Consider the following 17,887-nt stretch of genomic DNA (forward strand, 5'->3'; position numbering starts at 1 on the left):
CAAATTAAACCATAACTGTCGTGCTACAGCTTGCCTAATACCAGAGGTATTTAACTAAAAGTTAAAGAAAATTCCTCACAATCCATCATGATGTTTACAGTAGCAGTCCATACGTTTTTTTTCAATTAAATGGAAAGCAGTAGCATTCCTGAATGGGGAGAGAGCAAACTATTATAATAGATGGCATCACCATGCTTCTGCTACCATTCCTGCAAAGCTAAATATATTCATTATAAAAGAAGGTACCTTTTTTTTATAACAGCTTTTACTAGTTAGGCTGAGCAACCTTAGAGCTGGTAATGGTGCTGATAAAACTACTCTACTGCGAACATTAAGATATCAGAACGGCAAATTCAGTCTTCTTCTGTTAATTCACATATAGTTAGGGTTGCAACGGTATGAGATTTTCACGGTATGATAACCGTCTCAGAAAATACCGCGGTATCACGGTTATCACGGTATCACAGTTTGTTACATATATTATTAAACTGACCCTTAAAGAAATTACAACAAAGGTTTTTTGTTCAATTAACTATTTATTGTAGAAACCTGGAACAACTATATAGATAATGTCTCCTTAAAAAAAAAAACTGTACACCATCAGGTGAAGGAAACCGGGTTTTTCCACTACTCTTAAGGGCATTAAGAGTGTATATATATAAAAAAAAAAAAAAAAAAAAAAAAAAAAAATATATATATATATATATATATATATAAATATATACACACATACACACACACACACATTACACACATTACATGTCCTCTAAGAAGTAAATATCTGTATTTAAAATATTCAGTACAATTATTTAAGTTTAAATTATTTAAATATTATTTAAAATATTTAATAAACTGAGCCTGGGTCAGTGTCTGATCAACAACTGTTGTAAACGTCCGTTTTACTGCCAAGTTGGTATATAACCAGATACTGCAGAAAGAGGGGATTTATTTCTGACATGATCCTCACAATAGAGATTTCTATTTTAAGGCTTTCACACCGAGTCTGGTTTTAACATATGAAAAACAGGCACGTCAGAATTTGAAAATGAACACATGTAAATGAATGGCGTCTTTCACATCCAGTCCGGCCAGGACCTTTACACGGACACGTGAATCCATCGTAGGACGCACTTCACGCCTGTACCTGCGTGCCCAAATTTCGGATAACTCAGCGCTTTTGCGGGCGCTTACCGCATGGGTTGTGCACGACTACAAAGAGGTTTTATTTATGTTCAGATTAAAATTATAAACTAAACACATACTTTGCGCTGCACGGCGGGGTGGTGTTCTCGGAGATGGGAGAACAGGTTTGAGGTATGTCCACCTTTAGCTGTGACTTTACGGCCACATTGATTATAAATCGGATAACCATCCTCGGGTGCGTTTGGCGGGTCTCTGAAATAGTCCCACACTGCTGATTTTAGTTTAGCCTTTTTTTAGGCGGACGGAGATTTGTTTAGTCTGATGCACTTTCTGCTGTTCTCACCGCTGTGTGCTGAGTAGCTGAAGCGGAGCAGAGTTGCGCATGCGCGGGTGAGTTTCTCCGCTGGATTGCGTTTTACCGGTAATAAGCAAACACACACGGTATGATAACCGTGCATTTTAATACCATGGTATACCGTGAAACCGGTTACCGCTGCAACCCTACATATAGTTATACCAAATATACACAGTTTTTGAACTGAAGAGAGCTGGCGAGCTAAAACAGAGTGCAACAGAATCTTAATTTACCAGATTCATCCACTCAAAAAGTAAAATACACCACAGTGCAAATTTTTCTTTTTTTTCCCAGTTTTTCTCCCAATTTATCTGGACAATCGAGCCACTCATTCACCCTCAACACAAGAAGGGTGAAGACCAGCACATGCCTTCTCCAACACATGTGAAGCCAATTACCGCCTCTTTTCGAACTGCTGCTCATGCAGCACTGCCAAGTAGCCAGCGCGCTCAGAGGAAAGCACAGCGATTCTGATACATAAGCTAACAGATGCCTTGTGTTGACTAACTTCACCCTAGGAGTGATGTGGGAAAAGAGCGCCATCTACCCACTCAGAGAGAAAGATCAAGGCCAGTTCTGCTCTCTCAGGGATCTGGCAGCTGATGGCAAGCTGCATGATCATGATTCAAACCAGCAATCTCCCGATCATAGTGGTAGCGCCTTAGTCCGCTGGACCACCTGGAGCCCCACAATGCATGTTTTAAAGGTACTTTTTAGCAAACTGCACATTCTTTCCAATAAAAAAAATACAGACGATCACTTTTGCTTTAATCAGAAGCCATCAATGAATAAGGGAATGTACTGTTACAGTGCTTACCCCGTGTGCCCCCTGAATGGTCCGTATCAAGTTGACTCCCTTCCAGACATAGATATCCCCATTCAAGGCACCGGAGTATGTGACCTCGTCTCTAGCACAGGCCACGCAGAGGATGGTCTGCAGCTCACCCGTCCTCCCAAACACGCCACGCTTAGGGGTCAGAGCGTTCCCGCACAGACTCCAAAACTGAGTGGAAGAGAGAAAGAGAGAGAGAGAAAGAGGAGAGAGAGAGAGAGAGAGACAGAGAGAAGATAAAACAAAATGCTTTTAGAACATGCACTTCATAGCATTTGCAAATTTTAGACTTTAAAAATTAATAGGTTATAATGGAGCCTAGGAGGCAGAAAACAACATTATCTATTGTTACGGTGTAAACAATGAGCTCTACTCATTATGAATATGACTTTATGCATAACAGCTGATATAAAACACACACATACACACATTTTATTCTGATATTCATAAAACAGACCTTTAACATGCACAGACACACCCTGAATTCAGTGCAAACACCAGTAACACACACAGAGACACTCCGTGCATAACAATTGGTGTGTGCATTTGTGTGTGCTTGTGTGTGTGAGTGAGAGAGAGAGAGAGAGAGATAAAAAGAGAAAGAGATAAAAAAAAGAGAGAGACCGCAGAGTTTCATTTTTCCAGGTCACACAAAACTGAGAACATCATGATTCATCATGATTCCTGCGTATGATTCTCTGAGAGAGAGAGAGAGAGAGAGAGAGAGAGAGAGATTGCAGAGCTCTATTTTCCAGGGCATGCACACCTGTCTGATAGCGCACCATGAGAGCGACAGGGTCAGCTGTGTGTGTGACCTCATCCTGCCAAGCGTGAAGTCACCGTGACAGAGCTGAGCAAGCAGAGGAATAAACATTCATCCTCTCATTCAGAGCTGCCTTTTAGCCACTTAACCTCTCACACATCAGATCAGTTTATGCCACTGATATAAAGATATTATAAAATTAGGTAACATTTCATTCAAAGAATGCATATATAGTGGCTTCATAACACACTTGTAAGCATTGAATAGTGTACAATTTTTTTTTAATTGAATATTTGAATATTAATGAATTTGACCCAAGATATTTTAAGAAAACATGAAGATATACATTAAATTTACATTAAAATAACAATTATTTGACATCCTTAACCTAAACTAATTTAAAAAACTGTTATAAAGCATCATTCCTACATAATGTAGAGGTAAGGCATTATAAGACACACCCATTTGAGAAAAATACACATCAGTTATGACATATTTTACATGTATAACAACTTTATTGAGTAGAAATTAACGGACGTCTAATGTATTAGGAATCCTCTTTCATGTCTTTGTTTTCCCTCACCTATTTGTTTTTCCTTACTTAAAGCATATCTCTAGTTGTAAAAATAAAATCCAACACTCATGCACGTCAATTAATACAATCATATTTATTTCATACAATGTCTAAAGCTATGTTGTGAGGAAAATATAAATACACTATAGCGGTCCTATATACATACCCTTCAGATGAAGCGTTACCCAGTATTAACTGAATAAATAAATTAATAGATAAATTAAAGCATCATTAGGCAATTAAACCCCCTATAAAGACCTTTTTTTAAATAAGAATACTCAGACATCAAAATCTGGATTTTTCTTTAAACAAAATTAACAGTGGGCTGTGCGATATGATTTATTTCGTGTGATGTTGGCAACATATCTATAGCTAGTAATTATGCTCCATCGTCTATATTGTTGCAAAATATAACAACCTTTTTGATGTCGTGCAAAGGCAGAACAGTGAGCGCACAGCAGAACGGTTCACAGGAGACTGAATGCCAAGGTTTCCAGCATTACCTTTAGGTTGGTCTGTGGTGCAAACACACACACACACACACACACACACATACACCTTGTCTGGTCGCTGATGCTTTGCTCCATGCACGCATATCTTTACTGCTCTACTCACTTATGTGTATGTGTGTGTGTGTGTAAAAAAATAAAAAAACGCTTAAGTTAGTCTTCCTAAAGTTATAATCAGTCAAAAAAAAGCTCCATACAACTCAAACCCAAATGGCATGTTTTTTTTAAACCAGAATCTACACCTAAGCTTTAGTGTTGTGTCTATCCCAATTTTTGTGTCAAACCCTAGTGTCTTGTTTAAAGTATACATTTCAATGATGTTGCGAAATAGTGAGTGTGTGAGTAAGTGTTACAGAGTGAAATTGGGACACTTCCAATCACATACATATCACTACTTTCTATCCCTGAAGGCTGTCAATTTAAGTTAATTTAGTTAGTCCCTGCATTAACTTATGTCTCCATATAAAAACAGGGTTTTTCAGTCCTGATCCTTTACCACTCCTGATTTGCACAGTTTCTTAATTAAAGGAGAGACATAAGAAAATATGAAACATGCTTTTATTCGTTGGGTTTGTTCATTCAACATTTAATAAAAAATATGTCTTTTGTGTGGTTATTTTAATAAATGATTTAAAGAACAATCACAGAAAAATCCACTGAATTTATAGAAAATGTGCTATGTTGTGATCTATATTGTTATCGGACATAAGACTATATGAATTTTCCATCATATTACACATCCTTAGTAATGGGCTGTTCTGGCTCATTCAGTTTAATATTCTAATGTCCCTATAATCAGAGCTATGAATGAGAATTTGAAACAAAGTCCATTTGGAGTTACTATTTCGAATGTTCTGTCTGGAATTAAACAGTCCTTAGAGTTTGAGTAGAATCTGTTATTATACAGACGTCATTAGTGATGCACTGGTTTTTGCACTCGCTGCACTTTTTTCCAACATGATAGATTTCACTGCTCAAAGACTCAAGCCCCGCCTTTGACAGAGAGCAGAACAGCACAACTGGCTTAGTTATTGCTGATATTCGTTCAGCTCATTAAACCTAATTCTGGAGTGAAATGAAACTCCAGTGATGCTTCTCTACTGACAATATCTGATTTAGCCTAAGCTGATTTAGCCTAAGCCTAAGCCTCTAGCCTGAGTCTGAGAAACTGGCCCTAAAAATTCATCAATACACTGAAAAGAATTATAAAGACCTGGCCAGGTTAGGAGCCAAGTATTGATTTTTACATTTTCCACTCCAAACCAAGACAGTCAAGAATGATTAATAAAGAACTTCATTAAGCATTCTGAGTGCAAAGAGGAGCCTACAGAATTCACTACATGTCCAAATATTTGTGGAACTCCCCACCTAGTGAATGCATTCAGCTACTTTAGGTTGCACCCACTTGCTGATAAACATGGACACACAGAGAGCTTGAAATAAGAGGGAGATAGAGAGCTCGGTTCAGTGATGACTGTCACAGCAGGGCGGACGCTGCTCCAGCCAGGCTGACTGAATTACGTTAGGAAGGCAGCAAGCCTTATTGAACCACAGGCCTTAGTTTTGCAGGTCTGCTCTTTGGAAAAAGCTTTTAATGTAATCAAAATGAGTCACTGCTATTTATCTGCCAAGTCCCTTTATGGTCACACACACACACACAAGGCCACCACCCTTTCTCTTACAAGGTAAACCCACAGTTTCTTGTAAAATTGTTTATTACCAACATTACTCAAGTATTTTGAGTTATGTGAACATTTGTGACCACACATACATTCAAATAAGATCAAGTTGAATCAACTTTTTAATAACAAAAACATTAGTTTAGACTACTGCCACTAAAAGCTTCTTTTCCAACAGCTTCTAGCACCATCTAACTGCATATTAAGTGTTTCCTCCTCTATTAAGTGTTTCTGACACTCACCACAACTGTGTAGTCATTCTTTCAGGCTAGGTAAACTTGTAGATCATATATTAAGCTTAACTACCGGGCCTTAATGTTACAGGCTATAAAACCAAGCTGAGCTGCTAACTTTGTGTTGGCAGTGTCTTTCTACATCTAAGTATGAATCTATATTTTAGTCAAATTAAATAATAAAAAATAAAATACGATTTAATTTTACCGTATTTGCCTGATCATAACATTTGAAGGAGCAATATTGTGTAAGCAATTAATATGCCAAAAATAACTTACAAATAAGGCATAATAACCAGAAATTTTTGAAACAACATTGCTTTAAAAATTAAGGAAACCAATTTCCTCATATTATTTAAGTGCATTTAACATATCCAGACTCACAGTGTAGACTTCCCAACTCCCTCCACTGCACATACAGAAGACACAGTCATCTTCACACTACAGCCTTTCTATAGTTCTGTTTCACAGAAGTGCACTCAGAATCAGAGACAAAATTCCCATGTATTTGCCTTTATTTATGTGAATTAAGAGGTAAGGGAAATCTTTGTTAGTCTCCATATTCAACACAACTCACATTCATATGCTGCATCTCAACATGGGTTGATTAATATCCTGGGTCATATCGAGTTAATTAAGCAATAATCTATTCTATTATTGTGATTATACCACAGTTCCATTATCGCTGTTTATTGAAAGATTTTGAGTTAAAGAGGATGAGAAAATACGATCTGTTTGGTTATAAACACACTGTTTGTTTTCCACGGGTTTTGAGTGCTCGGTGCTGACTCTGCTTGGCATTGACTTGGTCTGGATGTGAGACAGCATGTGGGTGGGGGCGGGGCTGGTGATGTCATAGGCCCTGCATTGTTTAATATCACGATATATATCGTTGAAAAACAAACATTTGCAATCTTAAATTTTTCCAATACCGTGCAGCCCTAGCACCTTCGAGGTTTTATAATATCTTTATGTAGAAGCTGATTCTTTAGGTAGATTTAGCCAATGTGCACCCATGCAGTGGTGCAATACAAGCACAAATATGACCTTTATCAAGTTGAAAATGACCTTCTTGGCAGAAATGGGCAAAGGCATTTTGAACAAAAAATAAATAAATAAAAATAATAATAATAAAATAAGCATGGAAAATTTCATAAAGGAAAGATGAGACATTCTCACTGAACTAAAGCCTTCAGCAAGGGAAAATGAATGAGTTCTGGGTTCTGTTCCCTGACCAGGCACCTCCCCATGTCTAGATGTAGTATGTTTGTAGTTGCAACTACACAGATCCAAAACTGCACTAAACAACTCGAGGCAACTGTAAAGGGGATGAAGGTGAGCTGTGTGAGCTGCAAAAAGGGTCACGCTAAGTTTCAGAGTGTGGTAAAGAGCATTAGAAAAGGACAGGAAGATTTAAAGGCACTACAGTGTACTACAGCATAAAGGTGCACTTTCTACTCACATTTCTTAAATACAGACACATACACTTATTCACACACAGTGGTATGCAAATGTAAAACCTACCCTATATGTATAACCTCACCCAAATCTCAAGGCAAGCAGTTCTGTCTTCTAAAACGGAACAACTAGGTGCTGTTTCAAGATACTCTAGTTGTAATTATAGCATGGTAGTATCACAAAGCCTCTGTGTCTCCCTATGGCTGCCTCCCAGAGAGAGAGGGAGAGAGAGAGAAAGAGAGATGGGGATTACTCCAGGCTAAATCTCCTGCATGCATTGAGTGCTATAATCGCTGACTGAGCACTGGCCCTGGGAGCAGATGTCACATGGTCTAGGAGGGGGAAGACTCAGGAATTATGTGGAACAACTGCTGCACTGTCCTGGCACCATGGAAGAGGTGGATTAGAGTGAGAACGAGAGAGAGAAAGAGAGGGAAAGAGAGGGAAATGGGAAAAAGAGACATAGGGGGAAATGAGAGAAAGACAGGGAGAGGGGGTGAGAGAAATTACAGAGGAGACAGGTAAGACAGATAGATTAATAGAGTGAGAGAGAGCGAAAGAGAGAGGAGGGTGTGTGAGAGCAATGTCTGAGAGACAAAGCTAAGGTTGGATCTGGATTAGCTGGATGGAATTTAGAAATTAGGAAAGAGAGCGGCAGGAGGAGATGGAGGGAGAGAGACTTAATAAACCATTTTTATACAAAAACAGTGGCCATAATCAGCTTGAGAATACAAAACTAAGGAAAAATAAAATAAATAAAAACGGAATAACAAAAAGTCACGGTACAGAGAGAAAAACATTCTCACATTTACTACAAGACCACCAAATTCATCTCCACTCCCCATATAGCAAGCAAATACTCCACAACCTCAGAGAGGGTATAGTTTCTGAATTCTACCATCAATCTCTTTATCACCAACCCTCTGACCATTAAAACTGTATCTCCACACACCTTAACCAAATTTTACTGGGTTTCCATGGCTGAGCAGCTGCACCCAAACCAGACTTCACCAAACAGAATGCAGACGAGTGAATACTTTTATTTATGTATTTATTTTTGCAGTTGTTAGCACACAAAAATACCCTGAAATATTGCAATATTATTTTAGGGCCATATCAACCACCCCTACATTCTACATTAACTACTTAACTGCACTAGTACATATCCAATAGCACAGCACCATTCAGTAAAAAAAAAAATTAATACAATAAATTTAATAGTGTGTATGCACATACACACAGAGTTGGTTTTATACCTTGTCAGTATGTGAGAACAGGGATATGCATTTCATGTGCAAGCAACTTTTTTTTTTTTTAACCATTTTAGCATTAAAATTTAAACAAAAACATTTCTCTCGTATACTCTCTTTCTCTTCCACTTGCTCTTGCTCTCTCTCTCACACACACACACACACACACACACTACACTTCACTTACAAATGTCCAAAATAGATGCAGCTGTATATAATTCAGATGAAATAACATCTCAAAGTGCTGCCATAAGATCTAAAGTGACTCATGTTTGGGATTGTATTTCCAAACCGCTGTGCTTCCCTCTCAAAAGACAGCTTAGTGAAGACCCTTACAAAAGATACAAATCCCCACCATTCTAGTGTAAAAATAGACAGATTTTTGAGAGCAGCCTGTCACTGCTGTGATTTGCCAGTGTGAACAACTGAATTAAAAGAGCTGGGACGGCATACACCACTTCACTCACATCCTTTCACAAGCAGAACTGCAGAAGCTGAATCAGCAGAGCCTTTTCAAAGCTCTACCAATCCTACGTATCATAAACGATCACTTCTCCAGTCACAAATGGAACAATTCTGTGCTTATATTAAAGGTACAGGCCAAAAATATACAATAGAAATCCTTAAAAAGGACTTCTGCGCAGCTAAAATTTAAAGCTCCGCACATCGGTCAATTATGAGGCGGGTTGGTCTCGGACAGAACTTATTTACATGTTATTTAACTTAAAACAAGGTTTATTTACACACAAAATCTATGATAATCAAGCAATTTAATTTGGGAATATAGATAAGTTAATAATAAGTTTTTTTTTTATAAATAACATTATTCGCCAAAATAAACAGAACTTATAGAAGCTGTTTGGATAACACACCAGTCTAACATTTTTATCTGTGATAATGCTGAAGTTAATAGGAAAGATACTTACTAACATTCCCAATGCTTAAATGACACATTTTTTAAATCAGACAAATAAAAATCCAGCAATACCTTGATATGTTTTACTCCACAGCTCACAAGCTTGCTCTGCTGATATAGATCCCAAGATATGTCGAATATCTTTGGAAAAAAAGACAGGTAACAGCGACAAATCATAACAAAACAAAACATTTTTAATGTAAAATGAACTACTTTGTAATACCTGCATGTTAATCTGATTTAAATAGAATATATCTTTGTCTTTGAGTGTGAGTGACTGTATATACAGTGGCTTGCAAAAGTATTCATACCTCTTGAACTTTTTCACATTTGGTCACCTTAGAACCACAAACTTTTATTTCTTTTATTGAGATTTTAGTTGAGAGACCAACACAATGTAGCACACAATTGTGAAGTGGAACAAAAATGATACATGGTTTTCAACATTTTAAATCAAATAAAAATGTATTCAGCCCTCTTTATTCTGAAACCTCTAAATCATATTAAGCATCTGTGGCAAAATTTTAATTGCTGTTCACAGACACTCTTCATCCAACTTGGCTAAGCTTGAGCTGTTTTATAAAGAAGAAAATTTCAGTTTCTAGATGCACAAACCTGGTAGAGACAAACCCTAAAAGAATAAAAAGGTGGCTTTACTAAGTATTAGTACTTCACAATTATTTGCTACTTTGTGTTGGTACATCACTTACGATTTCAATAAAATTAATTTAAGTTTGTGGTTGTAAGGTGACAAAATGTGAAAAAGGGGTTTGAAGATTATGCTAAGAATAAAATTAGCTGTACTGGTTATGGACAGTACATTATCAGAAATTAATTCCATTAATGCATTCTCAGATGATGCAATCTTGAACCTATTACTTAATCAACACTAACTGGTTTACAGCTGTCTGCTTTAGTGCAGTGACTTCTGAGAAATGACCTCGGAGATGCTTCTAATGAATGAAGTGTGTGTGTGTGCCTGTGTGTGAAAGAGAGAGTGAGTGACCTTACCCTGTCTGTATGACCAGGAGCAGCAGCCAGCACTTTCCCTCTTCTCCAGTCCCATACACATATTGTGTTCTTGGAGTCAAGGCCCACGGATACCAAACACTGCAAAAGACAAAAGATCACTATAGATCAATACATACATAAATCATGTACACTGACCGATAATTTCATTAAACCACCTCTTTGTTAATCAGCTCAACTGAGCATTTAGGATCAATAACAGCTTATTTTAGCCAAAATATGCGACAGGCAGCTATTTTTTAATCAGTCAATCCTAAAAGCCAATCAGATCATATTTGCAAGTTAAGGATTACAGCAGCTCTGCACAAGGCTCATTAGTCACAGGACACTATAGTTCCTTATTCAACTGTCTGTAACTACAGAGAATTCCACTCTGTGGGTTCTGCTTTACTCTGCGTGCTCTGCCGTTTTCTTACTGACTCAAAATCATGAAGAAAGCCTAGTAGCCTTTTAACACCACTAACCAGATCCCTCCCTCAAAAGTACATCACTCAGATTAGTACAGTGAGTATCAGAACACAGTTAACCTAGCAAATGCCACTACAAACACAAAACCGCAAACATAGCATTCCACATGTAACTACAACCAAAAGTACCACAGCAAAAGTCGGAATGCTAAATAAATCATGTGACTGAATAACAGAGTGATGAGAGTTACTTGCACTAGACGAGCAGCCTTTTTGATTGTGTTTCATTGTAAAAGCCCTGCGCCTTGATATATTACCACCCTTGATTGGTATCAGCAATGACTATTCAAACTGACATATGATCATCTCTCTATTTTTATGACATTCTTCAGAAGCCAGTGTGTCCCTAGTCAATATCTTTCCAAGGGGGTTGATCATTTAAATAAAATTTTCTTCGTTTTTCTGATTCATCATATATTTGATTGAAAACTGCAATGATAAGATACATTTGAAGACAGCTCAATTATGAAAGTTCTGTAAACAAGCAGGTTTTTAAAGAGATAGTCTGTCACTGAGAGTTCTGGGGATCTTTTTAGTAAGAATTGCACTGAGCATATGAATCAGTACTTTCATAACATGGCACTGTGGTCCATTTTTTTTTTTTAGAGCAAATAAATCTGGTAATTTTTGCAATAACTCCGTATTATCATGCTAGCTCTTTTCAGTTCAAATTCTTGTTTTTCTTTTTGTTTGTTTGTTAAATAATGCGTGAATAAGCAGATTAAAAAAGGGTTTGCTGTTCTGAGGTCTTCATGTTTGCAGTTGGTCTTGTACCAGCATCATAGCAGCACTGTAGTGCATTCAGGTAAACAGCAAAATCTGCTGTGGCAAAAAAAACTCCAAAGACATAACAGACATTTTTTGAATGAATATACTACTGCTTTTAATTTAAAAGAAAAGATCTTAAGGAGTACCCTTTGCCAAATTTATTTTAAGGTTTAATTGTTCTATGCATAATTACTTTGCTTAACAGCCAATGACCAAATAATAATAACAATAATAATATTTCTTGTGTATGTTAATGTGTTCAGATGCATTTTCTCTGCATTTGGCTTATACTGTGAGATTTATAAAGGAGATTGTTCCTTTAGAGGCCTCATTAGTGAGCAATTTCTTTGATGCAAGTTTTGGTACATTTTAGTGCAGCTCCTCCACTCTATCAGCCATGCTGTGCCTTTTTCCAACTCAATTGGGCCTCTATTACATAAGCCACTATGCTGAGGTTTCCTTAGAGAACGTCTCTATGCCGAATCGGTACAAAGTGAGGTGCCTCCAGTAAACCATCTCATGTTATGCCTTTGATACACTTATAAAGTGGAGATTGACCAAAGGCACTTCAGAGAAAGCATCTCTCCGACCGGTTCTGTTTTTCCATCTGTCTACGTATGAAAAAAAGAAAAGAAAAAAAGCTGATAGCAATTTCCTCTTCCAGCTTTCTACAGCCACTACCTCCCTAAAATCACTCTGCTGGGTGCAACCAGATCCCCTGGGGAAAGGGGAAAGGCGAGTATTTTCTCTACTATAAAACCTCAGCAAGTCATGAAATATTGATCTTAGAGATGTGATTTTTCTCCAGTGAGCAGTGAGGCAACTATGAGAGAATACATAGCATGTTTTTATGGATCCCTGAGGGCAGCTAAGCACGGACATCGCTCTGCCGTTCATTGTAAGGCAGAAAAGCTTTATCAAATATCCAGTCCATAACTTGCTGTTTTAAGGCAACGTGTATAGTTTAATATCACCGCAAAGTAAATGGGGATATGCACAGTAGGGTACTAAAGTATTGAGCATTTCATATGAGGATAATAGTAATCTGAGAGCTCCATGTGTGCTTGTATTATTGATTCAGCTATAAACTCTGCATCCATGGATGTGAATAAGCAGAAAACAAAGTAAAAAGTAAAACAAGGCACTCAGGTTTATATATCACAGTGGAAAGCATGTGTACTCTTTTTTTCTTCCTCGATACCAGTTTGGACATAGAAAGTCATCAGAGTATTACCCAATATTGAGCTCTGTTCCCAAACCAGATTTTCCCAAATGTTCCCTCTAATTCATTACTCAACTCAATTATAACGCGAACATTTGCTCTACCTCTACCTCATCTTTAAAGTTTTAAATGAAACACCATCCAACCAGAGGAGATTTTTTTCATACTACACAAATCCCCTGATAGACCAGTCCAACCTAAACAGGGCTTTAACCAGTGAAACTCAAGGCTTGATTAATTGCCATTAATCTTACAGCAAAAATACTGGTAAGTCATTTAGCTTAACAGATTCTATTTTAGGGCCAATAAAAGTGATGACACTAATGAAGTGTGGCTACACAGGTCAAAGGGTTTAAAGGACTAATCATGATGATACAATGCAGAGGGATGACTCCATTATCATACAGTAAGAAAAAATGTAATGAGCCAAAAAAAAAGCATCTTGCTGGTATCAGTTCCCACCATCCTGTGTGAAAGTGAGAGGAAGGCTTTGAGCTCAAAATCAGGATGAGATGCTATCTGTAACTTAAGACTCATCCACACAGCAAAGATTAAGCCTTTTGCTTATCTACATCTACAAATGATTAAATTTGTAAACAAATAATCTATAACCACATGGGAATCAGAGTTTATCCAGTACTTAATAATTTAGCTATTAATGTACAAAGAGAACTGCAGAAAGTCAAAGTACTGACATTTGGTCACTATTCACAAGTGCCACCTGTGTATTCACCTCAAGTGTCGCTCCTAAAAGGATGCTGCTTGCCTTCAGCTTGTTTGCTAGGGGTTTAAACTGTAGACCTGCTGTCTGCTTCAAAATGTCAGAGGATGGAGGAGATTCAGACTGACTCTAAATCAAAGGGTGCGTGCAAACACACACACACACACACACACAATTGCTCTCTCTTTCTCACTGTCAGTTAGCATGTCAAAGTTATGCTAGTCAAGTGCTCACAGATGTGACACTTGAGAGAGCTGTGTGATTAGCCTGACAGCAATTTCTCACCGATACCCACAGTAAATATCCAGAGAGGGGAAAGTCAGTTGGTACATCTTAATCACTTGGAGAATTCTATTACTTCATAGTCTGTAACATGGTAACATGAGTTATAACATAAAACAACTATGTTACAGGACTTAACTAATTCATATTATTTCAGAACATGTACAGATGAGTGGCCAGTGCTTACCTGTCCATCAAGGTCGAAGGCAAGACAGGCGATGCCGTGCGTGTGCGTGTCCTTCAGAATGGACACCGTCTGAACAGTGTAGGAATCCCACACACAGATATACGGCTCCTTCCCCACCTGCCCTGTGGCCACCAACACTCGCTCTGGATGCAGGGCTAAACTGTGCATAGAGAGAGAACGAGAGAAAGAATGAGTTGAGTATACTATACTACTCCAGTATAGTGTTCACATTATTCTCCATGACAAGGGGGTGCCATCTTTGATTATTATGTGTTAGAACTTCTGCAGGAGGGCGGATCTATTGAAACAGATTACGAACACAGAGCTAATAAACATTAAAAAATCTACGCTTAAAGCTCCACTAGGTAGGATTGAGATTTTGTGCTCGTGGGCTCCCCCTACAGTTGTAGAGTGTAGTAAATGTTCCAGGCGGATTAGTTTCTCTTTCTCGTTTTCTGGCTTTCACAGACATATTCGGTCTCTTTCCAGCTTCTGCCAGAGTGTCTGTATGTTAGTTTGTAAAGAATGAACCAGTAGTCCTTGTAGAACTGTTGGAACTAATGGTCAGAAAGCAGATCGCAGTTCTTGTGAGCGTTGGTCGCGGCCGCCTCGGAAAACTTACAGAGTCTGGTTTGAGTTCAGAGCAGCTCTGGCACAGACATGAGAGCACCACTATTCCTCCTATTACACCTCAATGCAGTGCTGCAGTGCGTTTCAACCTGTAATTTCACTTCTTTAAAAAGATCAAAAATCAAGAAAAACTCCTACCTACACTTAAAGTGTTTCACAGTGATTGGAAGAAAACAAGATTTTTGCCTGGACACCAAACCTTACTTACACATTTAAAACATCCAATAACACCCACCTAAATATCTGTACAACTGCCCTTACTATTTTGTGAAGGTGGAACCAACACCACAAAATCCTTTTTCAATTTTGAAGCTTCAACCTTCCTTTATCGTATTTAGTCGATAATTGCTAAAGGCATTCCCACAACACTCCCATATATATATATATATATGTTGTGCTCAAAAGCTAGCTAGTTAGCTGTGCTTTAAAAAGCTGTAAACAATGTTAAGTAGTCTGTTGAAAGGTTGGCTTAGCATGGGAAGCTATTGTCTAGCTACTCTAGCTAATATTATAGCAATAACCTGCTTCAGACTGCATTCTCTGTAAATATGATAAAACCATAAACCATTTAATACAAAATTGCAACATTTTCTATTATTACACAGACGAAAGACGCAAACTCCTAAAGAGGGCATGGTGAGACAAGGTGAACACTTTCTTCATTTAAATATAAGCACATTTGTAAAGATAAGAAAATACATTCTATTGATTCCTTTTGGGGCAGAACCAAAATATTGGTCTATTAAGATTCAGATTATTTATATGTTGTCTTTTTTATCAAAGCAATCAATAAATGTGAACTGTGCAATGTTTCTCAGCAAATACTTGCACAAGATCTGTAATGTTTAATAAAAATGTGGAAGTATATATAGTTTGAGTTTGACTTCCACTCACTTATAGCAATGAACGTCACGCTTCAGTTCTTGCCAGCGGGACCAAACAGAGGACAAAATGTCGAAGAGCTGTGCGAGAAAACTTTAAATTAAACTTAGACAAGACAAAGGCGAGGTGCCAAAATGCAATTTGATACTGGCTGACCGTGGCGGCACAACACACTTAAAAAGTGCGATAATGTTTCACGCGAAACATACCTCAACTAGAAAATAACTGCAACTGTTTTTAGGGCAGCCCCACTCAGTTATGAGGAGTGTATTTAATATTGATATTAAAGTATTGTGACATTAAACTGACATGATAAACTGACCTAGGACTAATCTTGTGTAATTTCCTATGGAAGATAAAGAACACTGTGCTGACCCACAGAATTGTTTATCTGTTCCTATGAGCAATAATAACTATATGGTGTCGTTCATGATCATTACCACTCACCGCAGTTTCTCTAAAATTTGATTCAATAAAACCACAATATTTTGCTTTGCTTTTAGTATTGCCAGATATTGGACCCTACATATTGTATTACCAGATTTTTAACCACCTCACATTCACTCACATTTTTTTACATTTTACATTTTATTTACATTTATTTGCAAAATAATTGTTTGCTGGTTTTCATTTTAATTTGAAACAACTAGTATGAAAATCAAGATGAAGTATCTTGCTGGTATCAGTTCCCACCATCCTGTGTGAAAGTGAGAGGAAGGCTTTAAGCTATCAGACAGCAGAGAAAATCAGGAGGAGATGCTATCTGCAACTTAAGACTCATCCACACAGCAATGCAAACTGAAGCTCAGATAAGCAGACCAGGAGTAATGTGTGACAGAGAAACAGAAAAAAACTGCACAGAGGGCTATATAGGAAGAATAAGCGGTTACACATCTATCTATTTTATTCAGGTCATTCATCACTTCACCTCCTCACACTGTTGTGTTCTATAATGCCCCAAGACTCATGACCATAAAATGGTGGGATGGAAAGGAGTTGGAGAAAAAGCAGGTCACTGTTATTTATGAGGGTCTGCCATTCCGCTAGTGCGGGATGTGCATTCAGGCTTTCATTCAAATGCATGGGGGGAAACCCCCGGAGGCATCCAAATGTTGCGTAACATCTGTCCATCCCTATCATGCTCCCCTCCTTACTCCAGTCTTTAACCAGCTCCTCTTTAACAGGACAGCATGAGCACAACCAAATAAACGGTTACCTGATTTGTCCCGATGTTTGCTTTACACAGTTATTTACCATTAAGTGGAAAAAATATAGAGAAAGTTTTTTTGCACAAAAAATAAATATATCCATGCAAAATTGTATCTGATCCCTATTAGGTTAAGTTCAGATGGACCAAACATTTTTTTATGTCTGAATTTCTCCAGTTTATACAATGTTATTCTTCCATATAGTAAGAAGGCAGCATTATGGCCTGAACATATTCATTTCTACACCTTTGTGATAGTGTAGGCTAATAGATTATATCAGATTATACTTATAATAATATGTATATAATAAAATAATGCACGCTCAGCTCAATGAAGGCAGTCTGAGACACTAAGGAAAAAAAAAATAACAAGACTTCGGCCCTGCCTTATTTCACAGACAAAACATTTGTCTTACTCCTACTTGCACACTATTTTGTGTGGTATAGCGCATGGTTTGGGAAAATACAAATCATAAATCTTTTGGCATACCTACATATGTTTAGTCCTGCTCCACATGCAATGGGCTGGGTAATGGCCAACTACCAATATAAAAACAGCACAGTAAAGTAGGGCCTCAGTGCAAACAAATATGGGAGTGCAGATCTTTACATTATTGCATTATTGTCACAGGAAAAGTCAGGTATTGCACTTCAATTATACCATGCTTTGAAAAGGAACACAGAAGAATAATTAAATCATTACTTTTCGTGTTAATAAAATAGATGCCTGAAACATGCATTCAAAAGACTGAGCAGACATTCACACACTGAAGAAAACAT

At 37.6% G+C, this 17,887-nt stretch overlaps 1 protein-coding gene across 2 annotated transcripts in view; it reads right to left on the reverse strand.

Annotated features, from left to right (window-relative positions):
* The window catches only part of eml5 (EMAP like 5), a 68,021-nt gene that overhangs the window by 31,997 nt on the left and 18,137 nt on the right, over positions 1-17,887 (reverse strand). For both annotated transcript variants that reach the window (XR_007424002.1, XM_007252507.4), the window contains exons 2-5: positions 14,389-14,548; positions 10,724-10,822; positions 9,785-9,853; positions 2,316-2,501 (exon numbers count right to left, since the gene is read on the reverse strand). Coding sequence is in view for 1 of the 2 variants with exons in the window: in XM_007252507.4 (XP_007252569.2) it covers positions 2,316-2,501; positions 9,785-9,853; positions 10,724-10,822; positions 14,389-14,548 (514 nt within the window). In the remaining variant the exon portion in view is untranslated. The remainder of the gene's footprint in view (positions 1-2,315; positions 2,502-9,784; positions 9,854-10,723; positions 10,823-14,388; positions 14,549-17,887) is intronic.

This window comes from Astyanax mexicanus, chromosome 14 (assembly GCF_023375975.1).
Source record: "Astyanax mexicanus isolate ESR-SI-001 chromosome 14, AstMex3_surface, whole genome shotgun sequence".
Lineage (NCBI taxonomy): Eukaryota > Metazoa > Chordata > Actinopteri > Characiformes > Acestrorhamphidae > Astyanax > Astyanax mexicanus.